Genomic DNA, 26,987 nt, shown 5'->3' with positions numbered 1-26,987 from the left:
ATCAAGTAGCTAATTTAAAAAAACAAAAATTATTTGATTTGTACTTGTCCTATCTATTAATGTCGAGGTGGCTGGCAGAAAGTCTTAATGTCTTATTTTAACTTGAGAGGTCTTAATTGTTTACAAGGTGATACCAAATACCAGTTGTTGAATACTGTTTCATTCTTCTTTTTTAACAGAGCTCCACACACCGCAAGAGGACAGTTCTTCTGCTGGGCCTTCCTCACTTTCTCAAGGAGGATCCGTCCGGTTTTTTTAAGACTGTCGAGGTAAACATTGTTTAACTTTATTGCAGTGGTCAAGAATAAATTAAAGCAGAAGTAAGCGATCCGGTCGTTTTGGCTAATGCTGTGTTCCAGGCAGGCTTTTGAAACCGTAAATTACAGCTTCAAGTCACAACTTACGACTTTGTAGCGTTCCAGGCAACCCACTCGTGTTTCTCCGACCTGTTTTACCTGTGAAAGTCACTATAACGGCCACTTGTAACTTCTGACCCGTGAACTCGTACCAGATCAAACTGGTACGACTTCACAGGTCGGAAAAACACGAGTTACGAGTTTCCTTGAACGCACCATAACAGTCCTCGTCCCTACGTCACCACATTCACGGCGTCCCTTGGCTGCACACACAGCCCTGCATGCCGTTCTCTCTCCTCATTGGATAAAAACTGTAGGATACGATAAAAGTTTTCTCCTCGGCTCAGAGCAGAGGGACTGAGAGACCCGTGTTTCAGTCCAAACACTCCATGTAAGTGATTGCTGTCGGAAGATATAACTATTTAAAACTTATATTAACACAAATATATCACTTACTTCTGCTTTAAGTTACAATGACTTGTAGGGCCTGCATAGTGATGCCTATAAAAACAATTATGTAATGTGCTTTCTGTAGGTATTAGACAAAAATATGCACACCATTCCTTCACAAAAATGGTTGAAAAGATCTGTTCAGCTTAGATAAAACTGATTCACATTCTACACAAATCACGAAATTGAACTTTTTGTTCTGTGGCCCTTTAGTCAGCTAATGATTGGTATCGACATGTCTGAAATGGTAATCCTGTCTGAGATGCCAACATATATACATGATAGAACATTTAAAGATATTTTTGCTTTATTTGAAATCTTGTGTTGTAGGCCACAGATGAAGAGGACACGTTCACAAAGGGGATGAAAGTCGGTGTTGTGATGGTGAAGGATGGAGAAGAAATCATTGACACCGCTGTGGTCCTTGAGGAAGCAGTGATCCTGTCTGAACTGAAGGACATCCCACGTGCCATTGCTTTGCTGATGGGTCTGCTTTTTTCTCTAAACATAGACTATCCAAAGGAACTAAGGTACACATTTGAGATCATTCAGAAAGTCCTGATGAACATCGGTGGAGGACAGTGTTCCTCACTTGTCCATGGTTTCAGAAACCGACTCCTGCGGAAAACCATGTGAGATTGTGCTCGGATGACTTGTCTAGCACCGGACTCATGTTAAAATTGTCTGGTATTCAAGTCAGTTCATATTTTGCTGTCTATTTTTTGTAGCATTTGCTAATGCTATTTTCTGTTAAATGAGCAGGAACACAGCAGACCATTTCTGCCAGTGAAAGAGAAAAGACCCCCCTCCCCAGAGCCAAATTTGAGTTTAAAAAAAAAGTCAAATTGATGAGAAAATGTCCAAATTATGAAATTTAAAATTTGAGTTAAAAATGTAAAAAATTACGAGGGTCAGAACGTCCCCTGAATACCATGGGAACATTTTTTCTCTTTTCACAGGCAGAAATGGTCTTCATACAGATAGACCTGCAGACAGTTTACAAAGTGCCATGTTCAAGGCAAAAGATGGACCTATTTCCATGACACTCAGTTCATCTGCAAAGGTCCATACAGTATACTGTAGTTATTTGAAGATCTTCACGATCATTCTTCTATCACCATTTCTATCTGGTTTTTGACAATTTTGCATCAAAAAGTGTTGTCTTTGTATTCAAGACACAACAATTTAAACAATTAGTCCAGTGGATTTGGTTGAAAAATTCAATTCAACAAATGTGAGATGCTGAGTAGTGTGCACATTTATGCATTTGACATTTTCAGTTTCATGGTGACAGGCATGTGCGCAGTTCAAGAAAATGTTACACATCTAAAGCTACTCATTTATTTGTATCGACAAATTGATACTTGGAATGTTCAGTTTTTGATTGTATGAAGGACTTAGAGCAAGTCTTAATATGTTGAAATATGTCCTGTGGTGTTGAAAAAGAATGTTATCCTTGATCTTTGTGGCCCTCCACTGACAACATTTTCATTTTTGGTGACAGCCAGATGAGCATTATGTAAAGCCATTTGTTCTCTTGTATGGCAGTATTGTCACAATGCTTGCAATGCTGTAAATTTGAAGGAGGTTCAGTAAATCGTGACAGGTGTGTGCTCCAATAAATATTTAACTGGCTGCATGTTAATTGTTTTGTCATATTTCTCTTTGAAGCAAACACGCTCAAAGTTCAAAGAAATCTTGGATAAGTTCAAATGATTGATTAATTTAATTCAAATGACCTGACACTTTAATTAAACTAAGATAGATTTGCAAATTCAAATAACAACCAAGCAGTTCAATCAATTAATAAATCCAAGTCAAGTTAACTGATACAAAAGATTAACACAACTCACAATTTTAGTTGAAATGAAACAGATTTGCTAGTTCAGACAACTACCCTAAATAGTTCAATCTATTGACAAATCCAAGTTAACTTAACTGAAACCAAAGGTTTACACAACTGACCATTTCAGATTCAAACAACTACTTGAATGAGTTAAATCAATTATGAAAGATAAATCAACCCAAACTAACACAGGTGTTTACCCAACAAGGAATATTTAACCGAGATAACAAATTATTTTCTTTCACTTAACTTGAAATTTTAAGGCAGCCCTTTCACTCGTATTTTTAAGTTGAAACAACACGTTACAATTTACAGTGTGTGAATATGTTTAAATCCAGGTTAAAAACACTTCTCTTCTCCTGTGCTTATGATTTAGCTCTTTCAAAGCACTTTACATTTTAATCTTTCATTTGCACTGTATGTCCTTTTAATGATTTTAAAGCAAATCATTATTTTATGTTGCAACCTTATATTTAATGCTCTATTCTAGTATTTTATTTTTTCTCTCTTTCTATTTTTCTGTACTTTGTTTTTATTATTACTGGAAAGGGGAGGTGGGGGGGTGGGTTAATTGTATGTTTTAATGTTTCCATGTTTTTACTATTATTGGGTTTTATTTTTATTTCTCAAATTGCATGTTTTTATGTTTTTTTATTTTAAATTCTTACTGTTAAATGTTTGTTTTATGTAAAGCACATTGAGTTGCCATTGTGTATGAAATGCGCTATATAAATAAAGCTGCCTTGCCTTGATAACTGAAGGCTCTGCCTCCCATTCTACTTTTAGAGATACTAGGAACCACAAGTAGGCCTGCATGCTGGGAGCACAGTGTTCTAGTAGGTACATAAGATACTATAAGCTCTATGATGGAGCCTGATCATTGAGAGCTTTGAAAGTGAGGAGAAGGATTTTAAATGATATTCTAGATTTTACAGGAAGCCAAAGCAGGGAAGCCAAAATGGGAGTAATATGGTCTAGACGTAACAAATGCATGGACTAGTTTTTCAGCATCATTTTGAGACAGGATATGTCTGATTTTTGCAATATTACGCAGATGAAAAAAGGCAGTCCTTGACATTTGTTTTATATGGGAATTAAAGGATAAATCCTGATCAAATATAACTCCTAGGTTCCTTACAGTAGTACTGGAGGCCAGAGTAATGCCATCCAGAGTAGTTATATCATTGGATAATGTGTTTCTAAGGTGTTTAGGGCCAACCACAATAACTTCTGTTTTTTTCTGAGTTTAATAACAGGAAGTTGCAGGTCATCCAGGCCTTTATGTCCTTAATGCATGTTTGTAGTTTAGTTAACTGGTTGATTTCATCTGGCTTTATTGATAGATATAATTGAGTGTCATCTGCATAACAATGAAAATGTATTGAGTGTTTCCGAATAATATTTCCTAAAGGAAGCATATATAAGGAGAATAGTATTGGTCCAAGCACTGAACCCTGAGGAACACCGTGTCTAACTTTTGTTTGCATAGAGGATTTATCATTAACATTTACAAACTGAAATCTATCTGATAAATATGATTTGAACCAGTTTAATGCTGTTCCTTTGATGCCAATTAAATGTTCAAGTCTCTTTAACAGGATTTGATGATCAATAGTGTCGAAAGCAGCACTAAGATCTAACAGGACGAGGACAGAGAGAAGTCCATTGTCTGCTGAAGTTAGGAGGTCATTTGTAACTTTTACCAGTGCAGTTTCTTTACTATGATGAGCTCTGAATCCAGACTGAAAATCCTCAAATAAACTATTACTATGTAGAAAGTTACACAGCTGATTAGCAACTGCTTTCTCGAGGATCTTAGAGAGAAAGGGGAGGTTAGATATGGGCCTATAGTTAGCTAAAACCTCTGAATCAAGAGTAGGCTTCTTAAGAAGTGGTTTAATGACAGCTACTTTAAAAGACTGTGGTACATATCCTGTCACTAAAGACAGATTGATCATATCTAATAAGGAAGTACTAACAGAGGGAAAGACTTCCTTAAGCAGCCTAGTTGGAATCAGGTCTAAGAGACAGGTTGATGGTTTAGAAGAAGTAATCATTGAAGTTAATTTCAAAAACAAAAAAATTATACCATGGAGCTGTTCTCTGTTGTTTTATTATCTTCTTTTTTAAAGGAGCGATGGAGTCCAGAGTTGTTCTCAGTTAGTCTGCAGCACTATCAACAATATAATCTATCTGGGGAGGGCTAAAGTCAGAATAAGTCATCTCTGTTGTATTGAGACATGGTATTGAGTTCAGTACTGATGGAATTATTTCCTTAAATTTAGTGACAACACCATCAGACAGACATCTAGTAAGAACATGTTTGTCTAATGGCATATAGTCCAGTAATAAAAATTCAAAAGTTATTAAATAATGGTCTTATAGAAAAGGATTATTAGGGAAAACTATTAAATGTTCAACTTCAATACCATATGTCAGAACAAGGTCGAGGGTGTGGTTATAACAGTGAGTGGGTTCATTCACATTTTGAGAGAAGCCAATTGAATCTAATAATGCAATAAATGCAGTGTTAAGGCTATCATTCTCAACATCCACATGAATGTTAAAGTCACCTACTATAATTATCTTATCAGTGCTAAGGACTAAATTTGATAAAAGCTCTGAGAAGTCAGATAAAAATTGGGCGTACGGGCCAGGAGGACGGTAGATTACAACAAATAAGACAGGCTGTAAAGTTTTCTAGGCTGGGTGAGAAAGGCTGAGAACAAGACTTTCAAATGATTTATAATTAAGTTTAGGTCTAGGGTTGATTGTTAAGTTTGAGTTAAAAATGGCTGCAACTCCACCTCCTCGGCTGGTGTCTTGAAGAATGTGAGTATTAATATGACTGGGAGGAGTGGATTCATTTAGACTGACATATTCATCCTGACGCAGCCAAGTTTCAGTAAGACAGAATAAGTTAATATGATGATCTGATATTATATCATTGATTAATACACCTTTAGAGGAGAGAGATCTAGGGCCCCATCTTGCGGTCGGCGCACAGCGGACGGCGGGTGTGACGCATGTGTCTTTGTTAGTTTCCCCCGGCGCAGTTGTCATTTTCTCACCCTGCGCCCACGTTGTCTAAATAGCAAATGCACTTCACCAGTCTGTGCACCTATGGGCGTGTTGGTCTCAAAATGAGGTGTGCGTTGCTATTTTGAGACAGAGGAAAGCGATTGCGCTACTGACCAAAAAAAACCTGTCACTGTTATTTAAGGGGCGCATCATCAAGAGTCCAATATGCTCCTATATAAGCGGGTGTGCTGCATGCAGACACTGTGCTTGTTACGCACACGGACGAGCAGCAGCACACAAACATGCAAAACATTACAAATAAAAGGACCACAATGTGAATTCGTATTATGATGTACATCAACACATTAAAAATAAGTCATATTAGTTAGTCATAATATTCATCAGATTTAATTAATTGTAAAAAAAACAAACAAAAAAAACAAAACCCAACAATTAAATGAGAATGAGCCTTCCACTGTTTTTTGTTGGAGAGAACACCTTGGAGAGTGCTGCTACAGACAGTCCTAACAACCGTATGAAAGGTTAACAATATTAAAACTGTTTATGAACAATATTTAACACATATTATGGAGATGACATGGATCAGGTTTACATACTTCAAATACAACCAAAATTGTATTTGAATGATAAATAAATGAAAATAAAGCACCACGATGTCTGTGTGGTGCAGCTGCATGCAGGGTGACCTGACGGGAGGAGACGTGAAAATATGCAGCACAGAGTGAGTTGTTGGTGTTTTTATGGAGAATGGGCTTCTGGAGGAAAGACTCTCCGCTTCCACTTAGTGATTTTATCAACAAGAAAAGCATCTGAACATCTGTGGTTAAAACATCTGGACTGATCTGTTAATGAAAGTGGGTGATTCTTACAGAGTCTGTTATCCACAGCTGTTTATACTGTAGGACTGATGTGTTGATAATTGTGCAGCCTCTGAGATGCTACACAGAGCACAGTGCCTTACACACAGCTGTTCACTGGTTATTAAATCAGCTGATGACAACAGGCTGCTACAGTATAACCACACACACCTCTACACTCATCAGACTGGTTGGTTATATCTCCATATTCATCCTATATATGAATTAAATGTGAGGTTAGCAGCTCATCAGCCAACTTTCTTTTCAACAAAAGTAACTCATGTTTTATTATTGAAACACATTGCTGGTTAAATGCACCGTTATAATAGCAATCTGCCAAAGTGACAGCGCTCCTGGATATTAAAGGGAATGGGAGATGACACTCTGATTGGTTTACCACGTGTTACGCCCAAAACACACCTATGATTAATGAGGGGACTTAAGTCCGACCATTTTGGACCATGCGTTAAAATAGCAAAAGTGGATTTGGATACGCCCCAAAGGCACTTGCGCCACACGCTTCACGCCATGCGCTATAGATCGTAAAAATGGGGCCCCTAGTGTTTAAGAGTCCACATTTAACTCTCTTATTTTCATGATTTATTACTGAAGTGGTATTAATTTTAATCAGATTTTTGCGAATCGCTCTTCTATTTAAACTGATTTAATTGGTTTAGGAGGTCGGGAGACAAACACAGTTTCTATATGTAATTGGGTGGGTAACTGCTCTAGTGGAAGTACAGAGAAGCGTGTAAGACTGCAGCTCTGTCTCCTAGTCTGGACTCTGGGTTGTCATGGGTTCGGGTCAATAAATTTGGCCATACATGGGAAGGATAGATTTGATTGGACAACTGGAAACTTAACATCCTCCCTGTCCCTTTAGTCTGACGTTATATAAATAGATAATTAATGTGTGTTTTTGAGATTCTAAATTTTAGGTTTTCAATGAATTGTAGAATTGATGCACAGTACAATTCTCTGATTCTCTAATGGTCAAAATAACAGGTACAATTAAGATACTTCAAATAAGTCTTACTCTTAATTTTCTTTAATACACAAAGTCAACATATTGGTTACTGAAGGGAGCAGAGCATATGAGTGGAGTGGAGCGGTGAGAATTTCAGCTCCTCGCTCACTGAGGTGTTGGCCTACCCCACTCCCCTGCTCCCCTGCTCCCCTGCTCCCCTGCTCAAAGTCGCACCATGCCGGTCCGCTCATTAAAGTTCAGCGCTCAACTAAGATTGCATCCCGCTCAGGTGAAATCGCTCCCCACTCACTCCAAAAAAAGATGTGCATGGATATTTAACTTAGAGTTGTGTTCAAAATAATAGCAGCCCAACATCACTAAGCAGATCAATCACTGTTTTTGGTAGAAATGATATATCTACATGGCAAATAACTTACTAGTAGGTGTAGTAGAGTAATAGAAAACCAACAGACCCAACAGTCATAGCATGCACGCTGCTGATTCCAATCTACTAGGACAACAACAAGAGGGGAATGTATAATACTGTTCAGACGCACCACTTTTGGTCATTCAGTACTCTCAGTCAAGGGCAGTCACATTTGGAATAGTTTACCACTAACAATATGGGAATGTGATACATATGTCATATTCAAAACACATCTGAAGAACTGGCTCGAGAGTAATCAATCCTGCACTCACTGTTGATCTGCAATGCCCACACATGTATGTGTGGGCATGAATTGCACCGATTTATTACACTGGTTCGTTGTGAATCTTGTATGTGTGTGTAGTGTTATTGTTTTAATGTATTGTACTGTATGAATATAAGTATGTATGTATGTATGAAATATGTAGGTTCATATAAACTTGTCACTTCTGATATGCACTTTACATCATCACGCACTTTATACTTGTCTTACAATTGTGTTATGTATTCTTGTCTTGTTTTGTGTGTGTGTATGTGTGAGTGTATGTGTGACCTGCCAGGGGACAACAGATGCAAATTAGCAGTTGTGCTAACTCTGGTGTGTTTACATGTGTATTTATTGGTACCTATGTCCATTAATGTGTAATGTCCCTGTTAAATAAATAAATGAATAAAAAATAAATAAAATAATAGAAGTGTTGAGTTCAATCAGGGAGGTCATTCAGCTGTGAAAAAACAGGTTTCAAACAGGTGGTCCTTATTTAAGGACAAAGGCATCAAATGTTGAGAAATGCATTTGTCTCAGAAAATCGGAGTGAAATAGGTCGTTCTCCATGTTAATACCAGGTATAATGGGGTATCTGTGTTTATCATGAAGGGACATAAAACCTTAGCTGTGAAACAAAAACTTAACTTTTAACTTCATAACCTTTTTTGTTAATAAGTAGTCGTTTTGATACTTTAAATTGATGTCAGCCAAGTCAGTCAAAAAATATGAACAGGTGAACAAATTACCTCACAGAAGACCTTCCTGGCTTCCGTCTCATAGAAGAGGCCAACAATAATTCTGGCATCCTGGCGCTTGAAAGTGAAAAAGAAAAGGACAGAGTCACACATGGGGTGAAGATACAAAGCACAAGTTAAAGGCCCTACAGTGTGGCCACACAGCAGTACACTTCCTCTCTACTGTTTCCACGGTTTCCTCTGCAATTGTCAATTAATCTTTTGCACCAAAACTAGGCCAGCATGCTTGGCAAGGTCATGCTAAAGTGTGTGTGTGCATACCAGGAAGGAAGAGTGTCAGGTTGACACCGGTGGAAGAGGAAGAGGAGGAAGAAAGTTAAGAAAGGAGGCTGAGGGAGGAAGTAAAGGGCTCAGACAGAGATGCAGTCTTCCTCTGCTATCATTAAACACACTGCAGACCACAAGTCAGAATCTCATTTGGTTAAATGTTAGTGCCTGGAATCAAGATATGGTTAGTATAGCTTTGCAAAAAGACTACAAGCACAGAAATGTAAAAATGCTGAACTATTTCTTGGCAGACAGCAGTCGTATGCAGTCACTTTGCCGTGTTTCCAGAATTCTTTACATCAGTGAGCTTGTCAGGTTTGGCACCATAGTGCCTTTACAGAGACCAAAGCCTGTGCTACCTGACTGAATCTGACACTACAGCGTGGGGTGATGGTGGATGGATAAATACTTCCAACACATTAAGTCCCCCTAAAATCACAAATTGTTGTTTTTTTAGAATTTCTGTTTTACATTTTTCAATTTGATGGAATTGCAGTGGAAATGTGCATTATACTGAATTCATCAAGAAAACAGGTAAACATGAGTGTTGAGTTTGTATTAACAGCAAATAGTATCAACAGCAAATCACTGTGATTTTCAGGTAGAGATAGCCACCATTTTATAGTTTTTTATGATCAAATTTCTAGCATTGAAATTGCAGAAAACTAGAAAACTAACTTAAATACACTGTTATATGTGGGAGGACTTTGAGAATTCCATCAAGAAAGACTTTCGGTCGGCTTCAAAGACGTCCCTAAAAAACAGTAAAGCAACCCAGGAAGGGGAAGTAAAAGGCTGTTTTCAGGAAAAATGGAGAACTGCTGACCTTAACTGGTAATATTGTCCGACGGTGGAAAAACAATTTGGGATCTCCTAAATCCAACCGATATGACTTTTATGGAGGAGGCAGAGCTGGACTCAGGGGAAGCCTCACTAATATCCCTGGTAGAGGTCACAATAATCTCATCCTCATGTGTGGATCAGATGCGACCTGAGATGCTGAATGCTCTGGATATTATTGGCCTGTCATGGCTGACACGCGTCTTGTCAATGTCACATAGAGGTTGGGGACTGTGCTTGTTGACGGGCAGACGGGGAAGGTGATTCCCATTTTTTTTTAAAGGGGGCTTGAAGGTGTTCTCCAACTATCAGGGGATAACATTATTCAGCTTCCAAGGAAAAGCATATGCCAGGGTACTGGAGAGGAGGCTCCACCACAGTTTGGGTCACTGGCAAGCAGGACTGCAGCTAGACAGACGTATATGGTCAATGGACTAAATTTGTATAGTGCATTTCTAGTCTTCAGACCACTCAAAGCGCCTTTACACTACAAGTCACCCATTCACACACATTCATACAGTAATGGCAGGGGTACCACGATGGATGCCAACCTGCTCATCAGGAAGGAGACTAACATTCATACACATTCACTCACTGTTGGCACCGCCATTGGGAGAAATTTGGTGTTTGGTATTTTGCCCAAGGACCCTTTGACGTGGATAGGAGGAGCCAGAATCAAACTGCTGTTTTGCTAATTTAGGGAACAAAACTGCTTCTGTAAATTCTGAACTACTGTTCCCTAAAATTGAAGTATCTAGCAGCTCTTAATGGTTAACTGGTCAGCCAAGGCTTGACTGATTGCTGTGCAACTGCTTGACATGTGTAAGAAACATGGGAGATTTAGGCACCTTGAGGTTTTTGACAGCCACAGCAGGGTCGGTGAGGAAGCTCTGGCGAACGCTGATTTCAATCCCTGCTTCTTTGACTCTCTCCTCAAGATCATCTAGAGTCTGTCAAAAGAACACACACACACACACACACACACACACACACACACACACACACACACACACACACACATACACACACACACACACACACACACACACAATAATGAGGATGTAGAAGAGAGGGACAGTAACAAAAAATAGAAGTGGAAGACATAACAGTTGCAAAAAGAATTTTAAGGTAAACAGCAATTCAAGTAAGAGCAAAGTAGTGAGGCGGAAAATGACTTGGTGGTTTAGATGGATGATGGTGATGATACCAACAAACAGATAAAACAGCAGAGGACAAGAGAAAGGGAGAGAGAAACCAATCACGGGAAAAGTAGCCTTGAAAGAAGATGGTATGGAGGACTTTGAGGACAAATTTATATAACAAATTATATAAATACATAAATAATCATATAATAAAATGCTTAAATTCATGAACAAATATATAATTACTATATGATATATGTAAAGAAATGCTTAAATAAATTAAAACATAGATTATATAATTTAACGCTTAATTGTCACCATAAATAGAAAAGTAAATGAGACAATAGATATATAAATGTTACCTTTGTGTATTTATTTTATTTTTCTATTTATAATAGCATTTATTTATTTATATATACTTTTATTTATCCATAGTGTAATTTGCTACAGTGAAATAAATAAATGTGTCAAAAGTCAGGGGGTGGGTTAATGCACAGATGTCAGGCCCAGCAGGATCTGGGATTGTGAATGCAACTTCATTCATTTCTGTGACAGTCAGTGTCAGTATCATTCTAATTAGTTCAGGGAATGCGGCTGAGTCCAGACCTTGACTTGGATGGATGATGTTGATATGTATTTTGCTGCAGCAAGGTATTATGGATAAATAAAAGTATATATTTATAATTAGCTTGCCTTTCAATGGTCTTAGGCTGGGAATATTCTTGTTTACTTTAACCACATGTTCATGTAGACAACTGCGTACGTCATGAACATAGTTGTTCATATACTTTCTTGTGTACTATCCTCCAGTAAATGTGCGTTATTGGATATTCCACTAGAGGGCACAACAGAGATATAAGGATATAAATAGAACTCTCAGATTTGCATGATGTAAAATCATAATCACATCAATAATTCAAGTTATTCACACCTCAGTGTGGCGAGTGTGCATATTAATTTGCTATTATCTAGTCTTATCTTGTCTTTAGTGTCACTTACATTACCTCACTGTTTAGGTGGCTTTAGCCATCATTACATACTACAGCAAATGTCACAGACATCTGGCAGCTGAGTGTCCAGAGTTTCTTTAAAAAGCCCCATAATTGTGACAGAGTTGATAAATGAGGTGAAAAAAGAGGAGTGAATGTGATGGAAAAGGAAAGCAACAACTGATAACATGGCCAAAGAGGACTTGAATGTTCCAGGTGAGGCGGAGACAAAATTCTGTGAGGTTTTACATGACAGCAAGTTCTGTGACATCATGCTCACACAGGCAGATCTGCAAAACGTTTCAATTTTGCACACAGTGTTAATTGCGGAGGAAACTAAATCTATAAATGATCAAAAAAATGATTCCTTTCGGAGCATGTGGACATCATAACCTGCAACGTTCTCAAGGTGTGTTGTCAGAGTTAATGTGAAGTGAAATTTCACCTTGTCTAGAGTTTTGCAGAGTTTATATACCCTAAACAGCCAATATACCTGCTGTAAAGTTAGCTGTCTGCTACCTAGCAACATATGCAGCCTCTGATTGAGCTCATCTGGAAGTCCTGCTATTTCTGCTGTTTTCCACAATTTATCCCCTTTTTCCTCTTGTCTCTGTACGTTAATGAAGTTGAGTAATAAAATATTGGGGATTACTATAACCTTTTCACTTCAGTTTAGACTTTTTAAGTCACATGGATGTGTCTTTGCTATGGGAAGATTTGCATTCATTTGTGTTAACATGTCTTCCCAATTACTTTGTATGTGTGCCAGTAAAATTCCTGTTCTGAGTTGTTGGAAATGAGGTTCATCAGGTCACTAAAAAAAACAAAGCATCAATTGTACAATTATATTGGTTTTGCTTTTTTCCTTACTTACTTACTGTAATACTTAGAAGGACTAATTAGTTATCAAAAGTGTAATACATTTTCCAATAACCAACTGATGTATTATAGGATAATTATTAAAGCACTCTTTATCAGACATGGGAATTTCATTTTAGAACATTTCCACAGCATCATGTGGTACATGCATACAGAAGCTTGGTGCTCAGCCAAATATATGTATTACTTACTGATGTGAAAACTTCTGTTGTCTGCTGAATGGTGGCAATCTTGGTCCATTTCCACTTCTGGAAGAGCTGCACACGAGTGGGATTGTGCAGGGTGGCAGACGGATGAGTGCGGAAAAAGGTGGGAAAACGCTGGCGATTGGAAAGAGCTGGAGAGCTGGAGCCATAGGACAACTGAGAGACAGGGATACAGAAAACAATCAGGTGTTGTAATGTGATTTCTGATAAGAAGTAATGTACATTTTCAAAGAAGAAAATGGAAGTCTTTTATCATAGTTAATGTTACACAGAGTTGTGATCTCTTAAATGTGTTACTATTGGCCTGATAAAACTAAAGCTGCACTAATCACTCAAAAACAATGGATCAAATTACTAAAAATAGCACAAAAAGTAAGGAAATTTGTGTTTGGTAGATTATTTCTTTGTTGTAACAATGCTTCTTGGCAATAAAGCTTATACCGTTGGAAAACCTGTTTATTTCCCTTTTTTTTTCAAACATATGTTTATTAAGTTTTCACATTTTCATATGGCAAAAAACAATAAAACATACAATAAACAAATATATATACATCTTAAATTCCAAAATATACGGGCAAGTTATTCAGGAGTCAACCTTTACAGAGAGAATAAGCTAATAGAATATCATTAACCAGGAGCACACTGCCATACATGATACAATCATATAATCAGAGAAGTTTACACAAGGACAGAAAAAACAAACAATAAAACCCACTATCAAATTAAATTGTAGAGTGTTGCTTACAAGGAAGAGCGTTCTCAGCTATGATATAAACCCTCTTACAAGGATGGTGGAAATATTTAAACCAATATATGACAGAAAGGGTTCCCACATTTTACAAAAAACATCATCTTTGCTATGCAACTTACATGTCAGATAGTCCAAAGCAGCATATTCTAGTATCACCTTTTGCCATTGAACCTTTGTTGGAACTTTATTTATTATCCAATTTAAGAGGATACACTTTCTAGCACAGAAAGTGAGTATTTGATGAAGTTTGTCTTTAAATTTGTCAGTGATAGATAAATCAGATATGCCAAGTAGCAGAAACCGGGGATCATTATTACCATTAATAGACAGAATCTTGTCAATTTCTTGCCCAATAACCTGCCAAAACTGCTGTATTTTTCTACAATTCCACAAGCAATGTGTAAGACTACCGATTTCTATTTTACATTTGGGACACAATGGAGATGAGTTAGGATTGAATTTATGACGTTGAGAGGGAGAAATATGGGCCCTGTGCAGGAGCTTCAGTTGCATGGCTCTCACACGGTTACACACACTCAGCGCTTTTGCACTTTTCCATGCGTCATTCCAGTCATCAGCTGTTATCTCAACATTGAGTTCTTTTTCCCATAAACCTCTCAGAGAATGGGTGTCCGTGGTGTTATATTCTTTAAGGAGACTATAGAATAAGCTAATGGACCTGCCAGATTTCTGTAAAAAGAGATGTCTCTCTAAAAGTGAAACATCTTGACAATGAAGAATTGTGGTATCCTTAGTGATAAAGTGTCTTATTTGCAAATATCGAAAGAAATCCTGGCGTTGTATGTCATATTTGCTTTGCAATTGACTAAAAGACATCATAATAGAACCTTCCAGTAAATTATGTATAGTGGATATTCCCTTGCTTGCCCAGATTTGAAAGCCACTATCCAGTATTCCCGGAGGAAAATCAGGATTACCACATATTGGAGTTAAGGTAGAGGTGAACTGAGATCTGTTCTCTAATTTCCTAATGGCGTGCCACGCCTTAACTGTGAACATTGTTATTGGGTTTGTGCAAGCAGACTTCAAGAATGTATTCTTCCAGGCATTCTCAATAAGGGCTGGGGTGGATACCTCAGGCTCAGTTAAGACAATCAATACGTCGTCGGCATACAGAGTAATCTTGTGTTGTCTCATGTCAATCGTGAGACCATGTATGTTCTCATTTACCCTGATTGCCTCAGCAAGAGGCTCAATTGCTAAGGCAAAGAGCAAGGGTAAGAGAGGACAGCCTTGCCTCGTACCTCTTAGAATTTGAAAATTAGAAGAGCATAAACCGTTAGTAAGCACTGCCGAGAGGGGATTTGTATAAAGCAACTTTACCCAATTTATGAATGTTTCACCCAAACCAAATTTGTGTAATACATAAAACAAGTGCGGCATTTCCACCCGGTCGAATGCCTTCTCTGTGTCCAGAGAAAGCACTAGGCCATTCAGAGACCACTGTTGAAAAACCTGAATTGTGTTAAGCAATCTGCGTACATTATTATATGAATTGCCTTTGAATTTTGAATTTTAACCTTTGATAAATCCAGTTTGGTCATTGTTTATAAGAATAGGAACTAAACTTTCCAATCTGGTTGCTAATATTTTAGAGAGGAGCTTCAGATCAGCATTCAACAGGGAGATGGGCCTGTATGACGCACAGTCCTCTGGAGTCTTGCCTTTTTTCAAAATTAAAGATATGTGTGCCTCTCTCAGAGACTGCGGCAGAATGCCTTTCTTAAAAGAGTCATTCAACATATTTAGAAGAGGGTCAGACAATAAGTCATGGAACTCTTTGTAGAATTCGCTACTGAATCCATCTGGACCCGGAGCTTTGCCAGATTGTAACCCTTTAATGGCATCGAGGAGTTCCTTCTTAGATATAGGAGCTTGGAGAGACATTTTCTGGTTGGTAGATAAACTAGGAAAATTAAGAGAGGAAAAAAAGGCATCCATTTTTTCAGTCGTATCAGTTTATAGTCCAGATTTATATAAGTTTTCATAGAAAGTTCTAAATGTATTGTTAATGGTTCTGGTATCACAGACTTGCTTACCCTGATTATCCAAGACTGAGGAGATAATTTGAGAAACAGCTTTCTTTTTTGTCAGATATGATAAATATCTCCCTGCTTTATCTCCATGTTCGTACATTTTTTGTCTAGCAAGCCTAATATTACCTTCTGCATCCTTTGTTAACAGCAAGTTCAGAGTGCATCTGAGTGCAGAGATCTCTTTAAGCTTCCGTGCAGACGAGTTTTTAACACATTCTTTCTCAGTGTGTTTTAGTTTGGATTCCAATATTTTCCTTTGTTCATTTTGCCTTCGCCTCTTGGTGGACATGTAAGATATAATAAGACCTCTTGAAAAAGCTTTCGACGTCTCCCATAGCAGCGAAGCATCATTGGTGGAAGCTGAATTTACAGTTAGAAAAGACTGAAATTCCTCTCTAAAGTAAGATATGAATTTATGGTCTGTTAGGATAGAAGGCCTGAACCTCCAGTGTCTAGTTGGGTTGACAGGGTTCCTCAAGTCATATTGTAAAGACACAGCAGCATGATCAGAAATAACTATATTTCCTATAGAGCTAGAGAGAACTGACTGTAGCGCAGTTTTGGGAAGAAAGAAATAATCAATCCTGGTATAGGATTTGTAGACATTTGAGAAAAAAGTATATTCTTTCTCAGCCATATGTTGAGCTCTCCACACATCTATATAATCTAGCTCTTCACAGAGTGCTAAAATAGTTTTAGCTTGTGGTGAGTGCGATGATTTCCCGGGTGAAGATTTGTCCATAATGGGATTCAAATGACAATTAAAATCTCCACCAATAAACGTGTTCCTAATATTAAGATCAAACACCTTAGAAAAAGAAGTAGTCAGCAGGGTACTTGGGTAACCAGGTGGGTTATAAATACTCATTATAGTAACTTCTTCCCCATAAAGTATGCCTCTCACTATCACATAGCAAACTGCTGAGTCCTTTGTACAGTCTAGAAATTTGAATGGTAAATTCTTTTTAATTAAGATGGCCACACCTCTACTCCTTGAGGTCAAAGATGAAAAGTAAACCTGTCCAAAACCTCCCCATTGTAATTTCAAATGTTCATTATCATTTAAGTGAGTCTCTTGCAACAATGCTATGTCAACACACTCTCTTTTGAGATAAGTTAGTACTTTCTTCCGTTTGACAGGTGTGTGGACACCATTCACATTCCAGGTGCATAGCTTCAAGGCTGACATAGTAACCGACTATGAAAAAAGTAAATAAATAAAAATACCTGAATACCGCCCATAAAGTAGTCTGTAACAGAGTGAGCCAAATAGAACCAGAACATAACAATTTAACAGTTATAACAAAAAACAGTGCCTCTAAAGCACATCTTGCCTAACAGTGGCATAAAATGTAAACACTGTCCTTCTCTTAAACTTAGAGGAGTAGAGTGAGAGGGTTCTCTAGCAACAAAGAAAGATATCTCACCGGAAGATCGGGAGGCTTAGCTCAAAGTGAGCCTGCAAAGCTAACAGTTTCAGTTTCTCATGGTGAAGTGCGATCACGCATAGTAGAAGTCTGATGCCCAACATGAAAGACTTACAGCGTAATGATCACACATCGTCATCTTCACGGGAGGGAGGGGGGGATTCCCTCAGTGACTGAACGTATTTTTCCGCCGCGGCTGGGACCTGAAACACCTTGGTGGATCCGTGATAGGTGACTTTCAGAGACGCAGGGTAGATTTGCCTGTAGTCAGCCCCGAGTGCCCTCAGCTGCTTCTTTACCGAATCATATCCCTTTCTCCTACGAAGAACAGATGCAGAGAAGTCCTGAAAAAGCATCACTGTCGCATCCTTGTATTTCAGCGCCTGCTTTTTCCGTCCCATCTCCCACGACGCACTAATCACACGCTGTTTATCTTGATAGTTGTGGAATCTAACCAGCACCGGCCGCGGTCTCTGGGTGGAGGGGGGCTTTGAGGCTGGGGCGCGGTGTGCCCGCTCCAACTTCACACGACCTGACTTCGTGTCCATGTGAAGGATTTTAGGGAGCCATGTCTCGAAAAAACCGTGTAGGGTCTTCGCCCTCAGCCTCCTCGGGAAGTCCAATTATACGAATGTTTTTACGTCGGCCCCTATTCTCCAGGTTGTCAGCCCGCTCACTCAGTTCAGACACCATCTTCTCCAGCTCCTTCATTTTTCCGCCCACCGGGTCTGTAGTGTCCTCCAGTGCCGAAATCCTCTCTTCGACCTCCGTTAGACGCTTACCGTGGCTGTCGAGCTCCTCTCGTTGTGTTTTTAAGAGCTCTGATAGTGGGCCCAGCTTTTCATCAATAACTCTGGAGATGTTTGCCGTAATATCATCAACGGCTTCACGAAGCGCTAGCAAGCTAGCATCTGTTCCGGTGTCGGCTACAGTGCTAACTCCAGCCTGGGCACCGTCCGTCTGGCCAGGCTCACTTTTATCAGCAGCTTGATTTTTCTTACGTGGCATGGTGTCGGGCTGTCTCAGAAAATAATTGTCAATGTTCATCGTCTACTAGCGAATCATTAAGAAGTTGCTGTGTTATCTTTGCAGGGTTGGATAAGAAAAATATCGAATTAGCGCACCAGCTCTCCCGAACGTGACCTTCTCTCACGCCGCCATCTTGAAAACCCTATTTCCCTTTTTAAATGGTGCCACATTTGTAAGGAACATGCGTTTGTGGAATGAGCAGCAGAGCTGAGTATGTGGGTTATGTCCATGAAACATTTGGCAAATCTTCTCTGCCAATGCCGAACAGTTTATTCTGCTATTGACTCTTGTTTGGTGGATTGGATGACTGAAGTCTGAAGAAACAAGACATATTGCGAAATTTAACAATTTATTCATTTAACAAACAGGAGCCTCAGTAGTGTGTGGAAGAACCATAGACAGCAACAACAGCCTGGCAGCTCCTCCTCATGCTGGTCACCTGCCTGCTCACACACTGCTGTGGGTTGGCATCACATTCTTCAACCAGCATTTGTCACAAGTCAGCCAACGTGGTTGTGTTGGTCACTTTGGCACGAAGCGCACGCCAAAGCTGATCCCACAAGTGTTAAATGGGGTTGATGTCAGGACTGCTGGCAGGCCATTCCTTCCTCTCCACTCCCAACAATTGTGGAGGTAGTCTCTGAGAAACCCCGCTCTGTGGGGGCGAGCGTTGTCAACTTGGAGGACAGAGTTTGGTCCCAGACTGTGGAGATATGGGATTGCCACTGGTTGCAGAATGTGGCTCCATTTAAAAAGGGAAATAAACAGGTTTTCCAACGGTATAAGATTTATTGCCAAGAAGCATTGTTACAACTAAGAAATAATCTACCAAACACAAATTTGCTTACTTTTTCTGCTTTGTTTTATTTGGAATCTAAAAGAAGTTACTCAAGGTGATCAACACACAGAGAATTATTGCTACTCTGCTGTGGGTTTATTAAAGCTTTCTTACTGAACAGCTGCCCGCTGGGTATGAGACTGAAACAAAACAGTAAAGTCAAAGGCTGTAAAACCACAACAGTAAAAGACATTAAAACATTTTGTAAAGCAGAGTGAAACTGCAGATATGGTGAGTTTTTCACTATAAGTGACACATTTCACACTACACGTAGTCATTTGATCCATTCTTAACAAAAATATTGACTAGTGCAGCTTTAAGGTTACATAAATTCATCTGTGATTTTCATATTTTGTTAAATTCCAAACCCTGATATATTATAAAGTCCATATAAACTGTGAATTATGGAGACTGATAGATCCAGCTATGCATCCGGCATAGTGCTTGCGTGCCCACAATAGAGGAGCTGAGGTATGGTGGGTTTATCCACCCTATTTTTAACAGCTACAGCCCTGTTTGGAACAGAATGTCCCATGCAGTGTGTGTGTGTGTTATATTTTATTAACCCTATTACTGTACTTTCATGGTAAAACATGCAATGTATTTTCCTTTCCAAGTGACTTGACTATGACTGTGGTTATATAAATAAAAATAAAACATTTAAATAGAATATGTAACATTACTTACTGAAAATAATTTATATCACTCAGTTTAAGAAGGGCCTGCAGACAGCCCAAAAAGGAAAGAGAAAAAAAACCAGAGACAGAACAAGCTGCAGAATAAATGAGAATGGAGCTGGTCAGACTATCTTTATGTTTGGTTTGATATCATTCAGACAAATCGCTCTAAATCAGGTTTGCTCTGTTATTCAACATTTTCATTGATTGCCTGTAGTGTAGGCAGTACATTATGAAGTGGACAATGACAAATACATATGGGTCACAGTCTTACTGTAGCAACTGGAAGAAAAGCTCTTAATAACATCAAAATAGCAGTGCGTATGAAAAATGAAGGAATGTGTCTAGAAACGTTCTTTTCGTGTTAGTGCACTTTACTTGCATTACAAAAAAAGGATAAAGCAGTTTGGACCAGACCGGCTTCAGCAGCAACAGGTGATGGAGGACGAGCTGAGACCCGGAGCGTCTCTCGCTGCTGTTATGATAAACGGAGCTGGCTAGCTGGATGTGGTGGGAGTTGTTCCTGTTATTGCTTTATCTGTTTGCTGTTTCAAAGTGTCGGCACCGAAACGTTATTACGTTAACGACGGAGGAACGAGACCTAAAACATCTCTCTGAAAAATGCCAACACTAAAGTAACTGCGGCCATCAATACAATAGCTAGGTCTTTTAGCAGGCTTAGCATTGCTGAGCTCTTTTTGCAATCCTGTTATTAATATTGTAAAGGCCAGGCGGCCACAACACCACAAAGTCTGCGCACCTGTGTAGAACCTTCCCTCTACTTCTCTCCCTAGCAGCGCAAAATGGAAAACCAAAACCAAAACATGGCTAAGAAGCGAACAAAAACTGACCATTTTGTCTCGGACTACACTTCTCTCCCCCCTCCGCTGTCATTGTCGGCCCCGCTGCAGCAGACAGGTATCAGCAGAAGGATAGGTACGTGACGTCACATGGAAGAGCGTCTGTCACCTAGGTTGCAGCTTAAGACCGCAGCAAAAACTCTGTTGCATTTAAGGCAGACTTTTGCGTTTTTACCCTTTAGACGGAAAGCGAAGGTGGAGCGTTTTTAAGATTTCCACTCTGGGGTGGTTTCACTTTTTTTGCATTTTTAAGCCTCAAAAACGCCGTCACCGTCTAAATGAAAGGCACATCCCATAAAATATTTTGTTGTTTTCACCCGCGAGCGTTGTCGTGTAAACAGGGCCTCAGACGAAGAAGGGGACCCAGCATCTGACATGTCTGTGGATCGGTATAGATGTGAGCCCAGCATCTCCATAGAGGACTGTCCATTGAAATGGTGGTCTGGACACGCAGGGGCCGACCCAAGCTGGGCACCTCTGGCACAGAAATATCTGGCTATCTGGCTGATAATGTCACCAGACTGATCTGTGTTAGCAATTGGCTCAAAGAAAAGAAATAGGAGAGAAAACTTAGCACTCGGAGAGTTCTGAATCTCATGTCTAATGAGTACGTTTTTTTTCATTTCACTTTACTGTCATTGGGACATTGGTTTTTTTTCAGCCCTGTGCAGTACAGGTGAATTATGAGGCTTCATTTGAAACTTGAAAATGTTACAAATATCCTACTGTGGCTGTCTATGTTTTGGACTGTTCTGTTTGTCATAAGCCAAGTAAAAATTTCAAGTTAGGATTAGTATGATTGTTTTGCTAATGGTGTTATTTGTATTTATTTTTGAAGTAGCATAAGAGAGTGACCTGATATATTGAATCTCTCAAAGTAAGCACTACGTTACTTTATTCCTCTTAATACTTGGAAGTTTTTTCCTACCTCTAAGTCATGGCCACACTGTTGTAGCATTTTGTTTAAGATGTAGACAAGTTGGTCTACATAGCACTTTTTTGAAAAAAAATATAAAAGGTCAAAAAGGAAATTCTTTCTTTGTGTTAATTTGATTCCCAATTAAGACACTCTGGTAAGAAATGCTTTACATTATGGGCTTAAAACTGCCTTGAAATGTAAAATAACAGAATTTTAAACATGTAATTCAAACCGCGATTAATCGTGATTAACTATGGAAATTCTGCGATTGATCTCGATTTTAAAAATTAATCGTTTGACAGCCCTACATTTTTTATTCCTCTCTCTGTGGGTCTGAGATACCTTACTGGGACAAACCAGGGAACATTATAGTGTGTTGTGTTGTTTTTAGATTTGGATTGGTATTCTTTTCTTTTTTCTTTTTTTTTTGTTGCGGTATGAAGTGGTGCTACGGTTTGTTTGACACTAACCCTAGGAGCCCCACCACCAAACTGCAAATTTGTTCAGTTACGGTTAAGAGCACAGAACTTCAGAGCAGCAATCATGTACACTGCGTTGGCAGTATCTAATTTTGTTATATCATTTCAGATCACACAGCTGGTATACACATTGATTATTTAGCTATTTTTGTATCCTTAATTCTACCAAAGATCTGCAGACATCTTTTTATTTTAAGAAAATCACCAAACTCCATTAACTAGGTTTTTGTGTAAAGACTGAAGATGTAACCCTAACTGTACAGATATAGACTGTCATACATAAATTGAAAGGAATTATATGGCTTGAGAGCATATTTGGAGCAGTATGAAATACATCTGATGTGCTGTAAGATTATTAATAATATTAGGCATTCAGTAGGCCTCTACCAATATTTAATGTGCTGTATATTTTTGGGTCCCAGAGAAGAAAAATGGTGTCTACTGCTTTAAAAGGTTTTTAAAATGTAGTTGAAGTTATTGTGGATGCAGCAATACATTTACCTGAGGGCAACTGACATGGGTATACATGTTCATGAACATTGGACATTGCATATAGGTATCATGATATAGGATAATGATCTCTTCCTGTGTGCACTATGTGGTGCTAGAAAAACCTTCACTAATTATAGGTTATGTTACTGTCATGTATAAACCACAACATGTAAACTTCAATTAAAATGGATGATGTTTGTCACAGGGCAGACTTCCTGTTATCAGTAAGTGGCGCTATGATTCAATTTGGACATGTAGATGTCAACAGAAAGACAGACTGACATTATTGTCCTTGTATATTAATACACAATTAAACACTGGAGAACAATTTCTAGTTGGGTGGAGCTAATGAAATCCAAGTGAAATGCGTGACATGCATGTCAAATTTCAGGAATATCAGAGCAACTTTATTCTGAACAAAGCTTGCCACACATTGTCTGTTAGAGGGCGCTATGGAGTCTGCTAAACACACATAAACCTAATTCCTGTATATTATTGCAATTTTCCTGGGTTCAAATGTGTAAGCCAAGTTTCCGAGCTGCCCAAGCACCTCAAAAACAACTTCCTGTTTCATGGTGAATAATGCGTCACCATAGTGATAGCTTTTGATGAAAACCCATAACCTTTACTATTTAGCATCATCAAGATTTTACAACTTAGTTGACCAAAGTGGATCTGGTTAACCTGCTAAGAGTAGTTTGTATAATTATAGGGCCTATAACTTCCTGTTGCCAGTAGGTAGCTCTATGACTAGGATTGAATCTTGGCCTGTACATGTCTTCAGACCAGGACTCCTATCAAACATGTAAAATTTGGTAAAGATCTGACAGTTTGGGGTTGAGCCACAACTGTAAATGGAAAAAAACTGCTCATAAATTGCACAGTAAATTCAAAACTGACTTCCATCCTTGTTACATCTGCGTACCAAATTACATTGACCTACTTCAAATATAAAGGTTGGGGCTTTCAATTGAAAATTCAGTACTCACCTACTCAGTTACTGCAGTCCAGGCTTCATTTTTTTGTTGTTGTTTTTTTAACATGAATCTGTCAGTGATTTTGCGCAAGCACTTACAGTATTTTTTGGGGGGTAAGAACATTTCTGCGCACATATTAGTGAATGACGCCCAATGTGTTTTGGTAAGAAACACTAAAGCAAACATAATTCTACAGGTTACCTTTACATTTAATTGAGGATACTTCAAGATACATTTTTTGAATAATGTATGTCACCTTTTTCCTATTTGACTCCACTTTTATAATAAACTGAAAGGTCCTAAAAAGAACAAGCTGAAAAGCTGGGCTTCCTCCTGGTTGTGGTGTGAATGGTACCCCCTTAATTCCTGATGTAGTGAAGTGAGACAGACTGCACTAGTTGCCAACGGTGTATGAATGTGTGTAAATGGTTAGCTTCCTCCTGATGTGCAGGTACCCTGCGTGGTAGCCCCTGCAATCAGTGTATGAATGTGTGTGAATGGGGTGAATGAGTTGTAGTGTAAAGCGCTTTGAGTGTCAGTCCATTTACCATTTACTGCCACACATAAATGATTTTATGAATCAGTATTCTATGTTCACTCTCTTATGGTGGCAAACCCTGTTTAGTATTTTCTAATATAGTGTTTTGGCTCTTTAGGCTCTTATGTTCTCTTCTAACTCACCCAGAGATCAGCTGTCATTTAAACTGTATAGGCAACCTTGTCTTTTTCCCTGTGTACCAGGGTTTCTGTACAATCAAGCTCATCTTTGTCTTTTAGCCATGGTGGCTCACTGCTCATAGTAACTACCCAATTATTGCTATTTTTTCTTTGTAGAAATATAAATATGCACTATGTACCACATTCTTCCCAAGGAAGATCTTGCAGGCAGTGGCTAGATTATGATTCACTATTGGTGTAGCGATAATCATAAGCATTGGTGAAATATGACAACCTTGAAGATCCACAAACTGAAAGTGTAAGATGGTTCTTACCACTATGAGGTTCCACATACGAGCAGCCTCGGCCACCAGGGTGGACACGGAGCTGCACCCCGGCATCAGAACAATCTTAATTGGCTCTGTGTACAGAAGGTCATATAGCAGCTTGGTGGCTTCCCCTGGATCACACTGTGGACATGGACAGTGAGGCAGTCAGTAAAAGAAACACTATGAACTCGCAACTTTCAAGAGCTAACACAGTATACATTTATTATGTGAGAAGTATTTGCAATATGCAAGGTGACCATAGATTTCAAAATAAGACATTTTTTAAGACCTCTATCTTGAAGAGGATGATTAAATATAATCCAATTAAACATCAGATTTCACAATACTAAGAAAAACATTTCCAAGAATGGTTAGGGAGATTAAGCCCAATATTGTGTGATTGTTAGGTATTGTATGTATATGTATTATGTTTTGTTGTGCTCCTCTCAATAATAGCAAGTGATGTACCCATCCCACGATGATATTTTCAGTCAATACAAAAGCTGCAGTAGTTGTTGCTTGGAGCTGTTAAATTAAATGATATGGTCAGCTTTTTAAAGTCTGTGTTACAATCCTGATGTGTCAATATATACATGGGAGTGGGTCTTGTTCATTGTATACTGCCCATGAGGCTATTCCCTGCAACATGACTGTAATAAATGGGAGACAATACCCACAGCCCTTGTTCTGTGCAAAACAAGACAAAACAAAATACATTTCCTCTTTGTGTTTCCCAATGAAGTGGGTTTTTTTGGTGTTTAGTGATATCTCAGAGTCGATTTCTAGACCTCCTGAATTTGCTCTTGCCACTATGCCTAATAAGACATGGAATATGGTTCAGTCTGTGTTTATAAGGTGTGTTCTGAAAGAAACACAGCAACAAGCAAATGTGCTCCACTGACTTCCTAGGCAAATTGTGGCCAGTACTGTCAAAATTAACAGATAGACACTAGACTCAATAGAAAATGTCTCAAGAACGATGGTTGTATCATCACTAGCTGAGCTGACAAAAGTTGACAAGGAAAAAGTGTGTTCTATCCTGTGTAAACCACAGGGGCCATCTTAACAAATACATTACAAAGTAGGACAATGTGTAATTTTACTAGCAAGGTTAATAACTTTGTATTTGTATTATTATTGCTCTATTGTGATAACAGATGTATGCTCACATCAAAAAGAGACAATTTACACTTGCTTCATATACATTTTCTTATTATAGTGGTATATTATAGTACAGATATATATACAGTTCAACAAAGCTTATACTCTGGTACAGTAGAGATCAACTTTGAATACTAAACAGATTAAAAAGTTTATGTTCGCATCATAAAGTATGAATGCATGTATCAAATAAACCACTGATTTAACAGCTTCAGTGTCCAAACTACCTATGGCACAGTATATGATCTATTTGCTGCATTCTTGTTAAGAGGATACATACCAACAGACACAGACAAACATTTAATGATCAGAAAATACACTAGTGACTAAAGAGAAAGAGAGGGTGTATCTGACTCAAGTTATCTGCCGTCTTCTTTATTGTATTGAGAAGATTTACCGTAAAAAATGTTGATACACATTTTTTTCATTCAAAAGAGGGATGTGTCTTATACATTGGTGTGTCCTATACACCAGTAAAATGCAGAGAGAGGTTGGATCTGGATTTGGTTATAGGTCTGTAAAGGTCCATCCACACTATGAGCAATAACTATAACTATAATAACAATGTGTCGGCAACTAATGAAAACAGACAGGTTGTTGATGACCTGTTACTGGTGTATGTTGTACAGAAAAAAAACAAAAAAACAGAAGAGTTCAAAGTCTGGTTCACTAGTTGCTTTAATGTTTCAGTATTTACAGGTCAAACTGATGTTGAAACGCAATGTGCGAAAGTTCACAGATGACCAGCTTTTATTGCACAAGCAGGGAGAACCGATCTGAAGAATAAAGATGCTGTTAACATTAGTTAATACAATAATAAGGATGAACTAACATTAATAAGTGTTAATGTATTAATTAACACTAATAATAAAAATCTTAATTTACACAATATATATATATATATATATATGAGGTGATCAGGCTTGGGGAGTAACGGAATACATGTAACGGAGTTATGTAATTAGGATACAGTAAAAAGGTAACTGTATTCCGCTACAGTTACAGAAATAAAAGACGTAATCTGATTACAGGTACATTTTGTA

The 26,987-nt window shown here is 38.4% G+C and overlaps 1 protein-coding gene across 1 annotated transcript in view; it reads right to left on the bottom strand.

The window, feature by feature from the left end:
- Positions 1-26,987, bottom strand: part of gabbr1b (gamma-aminobutyric acid (GABA) B receptor, 1b) — a 117,233-nt gene that overhangs the window by 75,145 nt on the left and 15,101 nt on the right. The window contains exons 2-5 of the mRNA XM_062435621.1: positions 24,790-24,924; positions 13,277-13,447; positions 10,924-11,025; positions 8,960-9,025 (exon numbers count right to left, since the gene is read on the bottom strand). Coding sequence (XP_062291605.1) covers positions 8,960-9,025; positions 10,924-11,025; positions 13,277-13,447; positions 24,790-24,924 — 474 coding nt within the window. The remainder of the gene's footprint in view (positions 1-8,959; positions 9,026-10,923; positions 11,026-13,276; positions 13,448-24,789; positions 24,925-26,987) is intronic.

Source organism: Scomber scombrus, chromosome 16 (assembly GCF_963691925.1).
Source record: "Scomber scombrus chromosome 16, fScoSco1.1, whole genome shotgun sequence".
Lineage (NCBI taxonomy): Eukaryota > Metazoa > Chordata > Actinopteri > Scombriformes > Scombridae > Scomber > Scomber scombrus.
Note: the sequence above shows the minus strand (reverse complement) of the source record. Positions and strands in the feature narration are given on the sequence as shown.